At 44.1% G+C, this 10823-nt stretch overlaps 2 protein-coding genes across 2 annotated transcripts; both read right to left on the bottom strand.

The window, feature by feature from the left end:
* Window positions 1–3429, bottom strand: LOC101444809 (protocadherin beta-17-like). Its single transcript, XM_004452572.4, has one exon. The coding sequence runs from the start codon at window positions 3015–3017 to the stop codon at window positions 648–650; it is 2370 nt and encodes a 789-aa protein (XP_004452629.2). The 5' UTR covers window positions 3018–3429; the 3' UTR covers window positions 1–647.
* Window positions 3430–3489: 60 nt separating this feature from the next.
* LOC101445260 (protocadherin beta-6) lies at window positions 3490–7827 on the bottom strand. Its single transcript, XM_004484930.5, is given in 2 exon segments — window positions 3490–7212; window positions 7214–7827. Coding segments are annotated over 2 exon segments (2349 nt in total). The 3' UTR covers window positions 3490–5477.
* Between the last annotated feature and the right edge of the window lie 2996 nt (window positions 7828–10823).

The following is a 10823-nucleotide window of genomic DNA, read 5'->3' as shown; positions in this document are numbered from 1 at the left end:
TTGATCTTTTGCTTGTTTATTTTTTACTTTGAATTTGATGAGTACTTTCATAACAATAATTGAATAACTGTTTCAGAAATACTGGTCTATTGGCTTCTAAAAATTACAATGGAGCAATACACACATTGTTATTTATAAATATATTAAAGACTTTGTCAGGTGAGAGCTAATGACAGAAAACAGTATTGCAGGTAGCAAGGTCATTGATCTCGGAGTAGGACAGATCTAGGGAGATGCTCAGGTTTGCCACTTCTTAGTCGGTGACATTGCTGAACTTACTGAAGCTCTGTAAGGTGCCTCCCCTTACAGGTTTCCTTGGGAGATTTAAAGTGTTAAAGTAGTCTTTGATGCACAGTGATTTAATTTTTTTAAAAAAGATATTCTACAATAAGTGATTTTCAAACTTGGGTTAAAAGTACGAGTATACTATTCAAATCAACTTTAAAAATGAAAGTAACCATAAAGATTGAGGACAATTTTCAAAAATTAAAAACGTTTCCAATGAAGATTTACTACGCAGTGGGCAGCATGCGAAGCATAATTGTTCACAGAGTACATGAAATAATTTATCCTAATCTTAGAATGAAGATCAGGATAAATTTCTTGGTAGGAATATATTCACAGGCACTTGAATTTTCATTCCTTTATCAAAAACCAAAATTATGCCGAAATGAGTTTTCTTCCCCTTCACTCCCAATGCTCTGGGGAGGGAGATTGGAGTTAATTGGTTTCAGGAACTTGAAATCTCTGGTCCCAGAGTCTCCCATGAGACACACCTCGTACTGGTAGCTCTGGGACAGGGTCCCGGTGCCGCTCACGTCCACCAAGTGGCCCGGAAAGGGCCCCGCGGGCACCGAGGCCGCCCTGCTCCTCCTGCACAGCCGCACCGCGACGAACAGCAGCACCGAGAAGAGGAAGAGCGACGACACCGAGGCCAAGGCCACCACCAAGTAGCCGGTGAGCGCGTCGGCCCGCGCAGGGTCGGCGGCCGCCTCGGGCAGCGGCAGGTAGGGCTGGGAGAAGCCGTCCACCAGCAGCACGTGCAGCGTGACGCTGGCCGACAGCGGCGGCTCGCCGTTGTCCCTGACCAGCACCAGCAGCCTGTGCTTGGGCGCGTCGCGCTCGCTCAGCAGCCTGGCGGTGCGCACCTCGCCGTTGTGCGCCCACACGCCGAACAGCCCGGGCTCCGTGGCCTTGAGCAGCTGGTAGGACAGCCAGGCGTTCTGGCCCGCGTCGCCGTCCACCGCCACCACCTTGCTCACCAGGTAGCCCGCCTCGGCCGCCCTGGGCACCAGCTCGGTGCAGGGCGCAGAGCCGTTCTGCAGCGGGTACAGCACGAACGGCGCGTTGTCGTTGGCGTCCAGCACCTGCACGCGCACGCGCGCCTCGCTGCTCAGCGCCGGGGAGCCCGCGTCGGCCGCGCGCACGCGGAACTCGAACGCCTGCAGGGCCTCGAAGTCCAGCGCCCTGAGCGCGAACAGCTGGCCGCTGTCGGCGTTGACGGAGACCAAGGAGGCGAGCGGCAGGTGCGCGTCCTGGGGCGGCAGCAGCGAGTAGGTGACCTGGGCGTTGGCGCCCGCGTCTGCGTCTGTGGCGCTGACGCTGCCGATGTGCAGCGCGGGGCTGTTGTTCTCGCGGACCAGCAGGGTGTAGGAGGTGCGGGTGAAGGCGGGCGCGTTGTCGTTGACGTCGGAGACCTGCACGGTTATCACGTGCTCGGTCTTCAGCCTGGGGGTGCCCAGGTCGGTGACTGTGATGGTGACGTTGTACTCGGCTCTGCTCTCTCTGTCCAGTGCACCTTCTGTTACCAGGGTGTAGAAGTTATCGACAGTAGGTTTCAGAAGGAACGGTAGATGGTCTGGAATGGAACACGTAATTTTTCCATTATTCCCTGAGTCTGGATCTGAAATTCCGAAAATAGCGACCACAGTCTCAGGGGAGTTTTCTGGGATATCGCTGGTGAGTAATGACATTGTCAGTTCAGGGGTGTTATCGTTTACATCCACCAGTTCTATGGCTATGGTGCATTTTCCTGAGAGACCTCCGCCGTCTGAGGCTTCAATTTCAATTCGGTAAGATTGAATTTCCTCAAAATCCAACTGTTTTTTTAATCGAATTTCTCCAGTGACTTCGTTTATTTCAAAAGCTTGAATAATTTGATTCGAAGATTGGAAAAAAGAGTAGGAGAGCTCCCCGTGGGTTCCAGCATCTAAGTCTCTAGCGGAGACGGTGATGACAAGAGAGCCGATGGGGCTGTTCTCTGGGACCTGCACCTCGTAGAGCCTCCGAGGAAATTCAGGGGCGTTGTCATTGATGTCCAGTACCACTATGAGAACCTGGGAAGTCCCAGACCTGGGCGGAGTCCCACCATCCAGCGCCGTGAGGGTTAACCTAAGCTCAGGCTGCTCCTCACGGTCCAGCGCTTTGTCCAGCACCAGCTCTGGGTATTTCCTGCCGTCACTGTGACTGCGAGTGAAAAGGTGGAAATGGACGTTGGTGCTAATAGTATAGTTCTGAACTGTGTTGCTGCCTACGTCCAAGTCTTGAGCAATTTTCAAAGGAAATACAGTCCCTGGGTGGCTGCCTTCCGAAATTTTCAGGAGGATTTCATTTTCCAAGAATTCTGGGGCATGGTCATTTATGTCTTGGAGTTGTAGTTCACCTTGAAAAAATTGCACCGGGTTTCCCAGTAACACCTGGAAATGCTGTACACATGGATCCGTGTCACCACACAACTCCTCCCGGTCCAATCTTTCTTTGAGGAGCAAATTCCCACTCTTCTGCTCAAGCTGCAAATACTGTTTGTTCCCTTTGGAAAGAATCCGGGCTCCTCGCGCAGCCAGCTCCCCTACGCCCAGCCCCAGATCCTTTGCTAGGTTGGCCACAACACAGCCGCTCTCTCTCTCTTCTAGAACCGAATAGTGAACGGTCGCACCGCCCGCCCCCCACAATAGTAACAGGGTAAAAATGGCGGTCACTTGCCTTTTCCGCAGCGCTTTGGGGAGCGGAGTCTCCATCGTTCCTCGGGTCCAAAAGATGAAGTATTTAATTTAAAAATAATTGCTTTACAGCCAATCCAGCAATCTTGATTCTAGAAGCCCGAATTAGTTCCTCTGAACACTGACTGACATGGGGATAGTTGCCTCTCTTAAACCTTCTGTCCCCAGTAATGTAAAATGTTTCCTTCCTTGTATGAACTGCCAGAAACTGCTCAGCTTTCCTGGAGTAACGAAGTCGACCACATCAGTTTTTCACTCTTAGCCTGCAGCGCCACCAAGCGTTCTGCTTTACAACTTCCTACAGTTTTTCATTTCAAAGCATATTACATGCAGGCATGCACAACTTTTAGTTCATAATAGAGTGTTATGTATGCCTTCCCTCTCCCCACCTATTTTGCAGTCTTGTTCAGATAGCAAACAATGATTGTGGGAGCAAAAGTAATACATACATTCATCTTCTTTATAAAAGTACAAGTTCAACACCCAAAACTGCTCAAAACAAATTCATTTATTCATGTAACAAGAATTTATCTATGTAGACACCCTACTATTTTCTGGGAATAAATCAGTAAATGAAACACAAAACTTCCTGCTCTCAAGGAATTTACATTCTATCACAAACAATAACTTGTTCTATTATGTTACAAGGAATTGTGAAATTTTGATACACTAATTCCAATTTATAAAGTTTGTAACTCATGAAAGACAATGAAAATGTGATTTCTTATCAGGCTCTGGGATATGTAGTATTGGGGGATTTTTTCATTGCATAAATTCACTATGTGCAGTCATCCAGTAAACATGAAAGGAAATAGTTATTTGTTTTATTAGCAATTAGCAAAAGCTCAGAAGTCAGGCAATGAGTTTTCTACAAACTTGAGGAAAGAAATAGTCAATGAAGTAAAAAAAAAATACTGCCTGCAGGAAGGGTTCTGACCTGTCTCCTTTGGACAAGGGCCTATACTGGGCTATGGTCTCTGGGACTGTGGGTGGGGTCATCTTAAAACATCATGTTTCAATTAAAGCTACATTGTGGAAGTGAGAATAGTGGAAGATACCATTTCCCCAAAGTAGAAAAATGCTATTCTAAGGAGGGGAGGGGAAATGTCTGGGAGTACAAAAACAGAAAGTGTTCCCCTCTGTTAATTGAACCAATAGGTAATTATCCATGACAATTCACATATCTGGACAAAATACAGCCAAATACAATTTAATTAAATTGTATTTAGTTAAGCCAAGTTCCATTTTAATTAAGGATAAAAATAAAATATTCGCTAGAATGTTACTGAAGTATAAATTGCCTGCTTCTTTAAGTTGAAAAGAGGGATTTTTCATAATATGCCCAAATCTGATATGAATAAGATAAAATATAGGCTACAATGTGAAAATAAATGGTTTTGTGGTTATTAAAGGCAAATTATGCTTATACAGGGAAAATTTGGCATTACTTAATGATTTGTTACTAATACAGTACCAACGTCTTGGCAGGTATCACAAGTAGAAGCTTGAGAGTTGGGAGGAGGAGCTTGGAAAAGGTAATTTGATTTTTCCAAAACAATACCTTCCGATGACCAACTTGTGAGACAAAGACAAGGAGACAAAATGTGCTTTCAAACATTCTGTGTTCTGTAATAGAGTTTAGGGCAAGTGGAAAGGTGTTTTCTATTTAGAGGGACAACAAAAAAATAACTGCTAAGCAGTGATTTAATAATTTCACTCATTGTGAGGAAGCTATACTGAATAGGGAATATTAATATTTCTTTATCCCTTGAAAACGTATTATTATTTAAATTTTACTATTGGAATATTAGTAACATTCAACAAATGTTTATTAAGCATTTGTAACTGACTTGGTATTTTTTTCAAAAGATCAACATTACCTTATTTGAAACTCACAACCTGTGAGTAATTTAATGTGTTGACACTTTAGTAAAGTTTACGTTCATTGAAAATAAGTATTGACTATCATGGCATACTGAAATCAGTGAACGACTTCTATCTCAGTTTTTAGCCATTTTGGGGGTTTGTCTTTAGTGTCTCACACTGTAGAAGTTGCCCCAAAACAAGATGTACATTGGAAGATTAACTATCAAACATACGAAATTTTTAAATTGCCCTACATAGCAATAGTGACAACTGTCACCAATATATTGAAATACAATTTTACCGAATGATTTTGGAATATAATATTTATAAAAAGAACAGATTAGCTTCTGCATATTAAAATATGCAAATAAAAATTCCATTTTTATCCAGATTGTCAAATGTAGTTAAGTAAGAACAATCAAAAACTACTAACCAAAATATAGGGAAAATACTTTGTATCCCCAGTATCTAATTTTTATAATTTTAACTAACAAATGCTTGTGAAATCAGCAAAAAACACTCAATAACAAGTATCATTAACATGAAACCTTAAGTTAAAAGATCTCCAAATTTAATGTAAGGTATAGTAGAATAACCCAATACTTAACTGAATCAGAAGCTATTCGGAAAAGTGGTGTTTTCCTCCATTACTCCCCCAGTGCTCTGGGGAGGGTAGTTGGGGAAAATCGGCTTCAGGAACTTGAAATCCCTGGTCCCAGAGTCTCCCATGAGACACACCTCGTACTGGTAACTCTGGGACAGGGTCCCGGTGCCGCTCACGTCCACCACGTGGCCCGGAAAGGGCCCCTCGGGCACCGAGGCCGCCCTGCTCCTCCTGCACAGCCGCACCGCGACGAACAGCAGCACCGAGAAGAGGAAGAGCGACGACACCGAGGCCAAGGCCACCACCAAGTAGCCGGTGAGCGCGTCGGCCCGCGCAGGGCCGGCGGCCGCCTCGGGCAGCGGCAGGTAGGGCTGGGAGAAGCCGTCCACCAGCAGCACGTGCAGCGTGACGCTGGCCGACAGCGGCGGCTCGCCGTTGTCCCTGACCAGCACCAGCAGCCTGTGCTTGGGCGCGTCGCGCTCGCTCAGCAGCCTGGCGGTGCGCACCTCGCCGTTGTGCGCCCACACGCCGAACAGCCCGGGCTCCGTGGCCTTGAGCAGCTGGTAGGACAGCCAGGCGTTCTGGCCCGCGTCGCCGTCCACCGCCACCACCTTGCTCACCAGGTAGCCCGCCTCGGCCGCCCTGGGCACCAGCTCGGTGCAGGGCGCAGAGCCGTTCTGCAGCGGGTACAGCACGAACGGCGCGTTGTCGTTGGCGTCCAGCACCTGCACGCGCACGCGCGCCTCGCTGCTCAGCGCCGGGGAGCCCGCGTCGGCCGCGCGCACGCGGAACTCGAACGCCTGCAGGGCCTCGAAGTCCAGCGCCCTGAACGCGAACAGCTGGCCGCTGTCGGCGTTGACGGAGACCAAGGAGGCGAGCGGCAGGTGCGCGTCCTGGGGCGGCAGCAGCGAGTAGGTGACCTGGGCGTTGGCGCCCGCGTCTGCGTCTGTGGCGCTGACGCTGCCGATGTGCAGCGCGGGGCTGTTGTTCTCGCGGACCAGCAGGGTGTAGGAGGTGCGGGTGAAGGCGGGCGCGTTGTCGTTGACGTCGGAGACCTGCACGGTTATGCTGTGCTCGGTCTTCAGCCTGGGGGTGCCCAGGTCGCTGACGGTGATGGTGACGTTAAACTCTGCTCTGTCCTCTCTGTCTAGTGCCCCTTCTGTTATCAGGGTGTAGAAATTCTCGATGGACGGCCTCAGAAGGAAGGGGATATTGTCATCTATAGAGCAAATAATCTGTTGATTATGTCCAGAATCTGCGTCTGAAACACTGAAAACTGCCACTATGGTCTCTGGCAAGTTTTCCGGGATGGGACTTGTGAATGATGACATGGTTAATTCAGGGGCGTTGTCATTCACATCCAGTACCTCAATTACTACAGAGCATTTTCCTGATAGTCCCCCACCATCTGTGGCCTCAACATCCACATGATAAGACTGAAACTCCTCAAAATCCAAAGTCTTTCTCAGTCGAATTTCTCCTGTGATTGCGTTTATTTCAAAAGGTTGGTTCTCATCATCGTCTTGAAATAAGGCATAAGATACCTCCGCGAAGGATCCTGCATCTAAGTCTTTGGCTGAGACGGTGACAACCAGTGAGCCAAGGGGTTCGTTCTCCAGGACTTGCGCCTTATAGAGCTCTTGAGTAAACTCAGGAGCATTGTCATTGATATCCAAGACCAGGATCTGAATCTCCGCGGTGCCTGACCTGGGCGGAGACCCGCCATCCAGCGCAGTGAGGGTGAGGCTCCTCCTCGCGGTCCAACGCTGTGTCCAGCACCAGCTCAGGGAACTTCCTGCCGTCACCGCGATCGCGAGTGAGAACGTGGAAGTGAGGGTTGGAGCTGACTGTGTAGCTCTGAAGGCTGTTGCTGCCGGCGTCTAAATCCTGTGCCATTTTCAAAGGGAATACCTTTCCTGGAGAAGTAATTTCTGATATTTTTAGGAGCATCTCTCTGGCGGGGAACTCTGGGGTGTGGTCATTTATATCTCTGATCCGCAACTCAGCCTGAAAAAATTGCAAGGGATTTTCCAGTAACACTTGGAAAGGTCGCATACACGGCTCAGTGGAGCCGCAGATCTCTTCCCGGTCCAGTTTCCCATTTAGCAGCAAATTATGGGTCCCTGGGTGAAGCTGCAAATACTGTCTGTTCCCCTTGAAAACAACCCGGGCACCTCGCCGGGCCAGTTCTCCCACACTGAGTCCCAGGTCCTTTGTCAAATTGGCCACAAATGTGCCACTTTCTGACTCCTCCAGCACAGAATACTGAATTGATTCTGAATCCACTTCCCACAAAATCATCAATACAATAAAGCTCACTACTTGCCTTTTCTTGTGCTGGATTTTTGTTTGCGCCATCTCTCTTGTTATGTCTGATTCCAGAGGGAAAAATCTTTTCAGCTCCCAGTTAACACATCCACAGTCGACCCTCCAGGAATCCAAATGTCTCTGCTGTAGAATTTTTTCTCTTATAAATCCTATGGTGACAACTGCTTTCTTAAGCACTCCTACCTTAGCTCTAGCTGTTTGGAATTTTTTTCCTTCGGCTTCTGGATGATATAGAGTCCACCGAATTAGATTTCTTCACTTCCTTAGCCTGTACTGCCACCATGCGTTCAAATTGACAACTTTATGAAGTGCATTCCGGTTAATAGTATTTCCAAAATCTGTGTATTATGAAGTCAGTGTTTCTCCAACTGTAATGTGTGAACCCCATGCAGAAAGAATTACCTGAGAGTCTTGCTGTTGTTGTTGTTTAAGCCGATTCCTGGTATCTTCTCCAGATCTTGAATCAAGGTGTCTCGTGATACTCATGGGAATCTGCATTTCAATCTTTCTCCTTTAGTGATTACCATTCATACTAACATTTAAGAATCACTCCTTCAGTTAACATAAACTTTCTGTAATCAGCTTTGATTCTTCAACAGTGCAATTTATCTCTGATGAACAGTATAATTTGTGAGTCCCAGAAGTACACCATTTGATTGTCCCAACAAGCTCATCATCAAACTATGTAAAACTTGGAAGAAATTGGTTAGCAGTGCTGATGGTAACATAATCATTTCTCTAAATTACATGACTTATAAAATAACAAAGCAACACACTTACTTTGTTGTATGGTTTCGCCTACACAGTAAAGGGAACAACTAGGTTATTAGGAGAAAAACAGGCCAAAAAATACTTACATAGAAGTATCTAAGTAAATTAAATTATTCAAAAGTGGATCCAAGAGCAGTCAAGGATTTATCATAATCACTTCAGAATACCACTTCAATTTTATATGAGTGAAATTTATCATGATTTTTAAGGGGCTTATTATCTAGTATTTTTGGTCAAAGTCCCCTTATATTAATCAATTAAACAGAGTTCAAATATGTTATCCTGTTGCAGCAATGCAGAAAACAAACATTCAAGAATAACTTCCATAATCTCTTTATGGAAAGGATGAAACTAATTTCTATAAATATAAGCCAAATAAGATAGAGTGAAAAGATGTTTTTAAGCTGAATTACATTTGAGTGGATGCCATGGAATTCAATGATGAGGCATTATGACTTTATCCATTCCTATCTCACCAGTTTCTGCTCATAAAATGGAAAATCTATCTCCAAATATCCTGAAAATCTATGAAATAAAGCAGGATCACAGTGCACATATAAGAACATAAAACATGCCAAACATAATTCAGTTCAGATTGGTTTCATATTGAGAGATCATACCAACTGAGTTCAAACAAAATTTACTTTAGGCAAGCGCCAAGAAGACAGAAGGTTTAAAATGAAGATATTTTTCAAAATACTTTAAATTGAGGTAAGATAAAGGAAGTGAAATAAAATCTCGACTCTGACCAGATGAGATCATTTTATAGTTAAAAACCACTTCTATCTACCTTGAGGACTAGAGAAGATCAATGTGACTGGCCTCTAGGGTTCAACTGACAAATGTTACTGAGACCAGACTATTCCTCCACTGTATGAATAGCCTGCTTCTGTGACACCAAAAATAAAATGCAGCAAGGGAGCAAAATAAAAAATCATAAACATCTTGGATGGATTTACTTTCTTCCCTGAAACAAGCCTATATCCACCTCAATTCTAAATGTTTCCTTTTTCAGTGAGCATTCAGAGTTCTTTACCCAGGTAAATGGCATACCCAGTACCTGCAAAGTTCTTTATTCACCCTTTTTGCCTGCAGGACCACCAGACATCCTCAAATACAGCTTACTGCTTTTTTTTTTCATTTTAAAGGAAAGTTTAACATCAGTGCAGTATATGTCAAACAATTTAGATCACTGAGATGACTTTTTAAAGTGCTTACAGTTTAGTTCCTGAGAACATTGATATTTTTGATAGAGAGAAAATAATATCACAATGTACCCCCCAAAAAGGTATGGTATGTCAAGAAACTGCTTTTTTGGAAAGTAGATTGCATTAGTTTTTCACGAGAATGTTTTTCTTCTTTGCTTTCTTTTGCTTTGATTTTATTTCTTAGAGTAAAGTTGAATTAACTTTACTTTCGTAAACATGTTCTCACAATTTAAAAAATTTTATTTGGAAACATTTTAGTATGGAAAAATTCCAATGTATACATAAACAGAATAATATAATAAATCTCCATGTACATATCACCTAAATTCACAATGCTCTGTCAATCTTTTATTTCTACCTTTCCCTCCTACAATGATTACTTTTATATACTTCTTTACTTGAGGTAATGGTTAGATAAATTGAAGTGCACCAATCTCTTTAAAAACTTTTTGTTGTGATAACATATATAAAACATATGTCCCATTTTGATGACTTTCAATTATACAATTCAGTGGTGTTAATTACATTTACATTGTTGTGCTGCCATTACCACCCACCATGCATTACCAAAACTTTTATATCACCCCAAACAGAAATTCTGTACCTTTTAACCATTAATTTTCCATTCCCTACTCCCACCTCTCTACCTGGTATCCAGTTATCTACTTTCTCTATGGATTTGCATATCCTAGTTATTTCCTATAAGTGAAATAATATAATATTTATCCTTTTGTGTCTGGCTTATTTCACTCAACATAATGTCCTTCAAGGTTTGTCCATGTTGTACACTGTATTAGAATTCAATTCCTTTTTATAGCTTGATCATATTTCATTGTATCTCTATACCACATTTTGTTTATCCATTCATCTGTTGATGGACACTTGGGTTGCTTCCACCTTTTAGAAAGTGTGAATAATGCTGCTATAGAAATTGGTGTACACATATCTGTTCGAGTTCCTGCTTTGAATTCTGTTTGGTATATATCTAGAAGTAAGATTGCCAGGTCAAATGGTAATTCTATACTTAACTTTCTGAGGAACTGCCAA

This window comes from Dasypus novemcinctus, chromosome 2, assembly GCF_030445035.2.
Source record: "Dasypus novemcinctus isolate mDasNov1 chromosome 2, mDasNov1.1.hap2, whole genome shotgun sequence".
Lineage (NCBI taxonomy): Eukaryota > Metazoa > Chordata > Mammalia > Cingulata > Dasypodidae > Dasypus > Dasypus novemcinctus.
This window is presented reverse-complemented; position numbering and strand designations above follow the sequence as displayed.

What these genes read in the sequence shown, in the direction of transcription:
- LOC101444809 (XM_004452572.4), bottom strand. Translation starts at nt 3,017, where the DNA reads ATGGAGACTCCGCTCCCCAAAGCGCTGCGGAAAAGGCAAGTGACCGCC.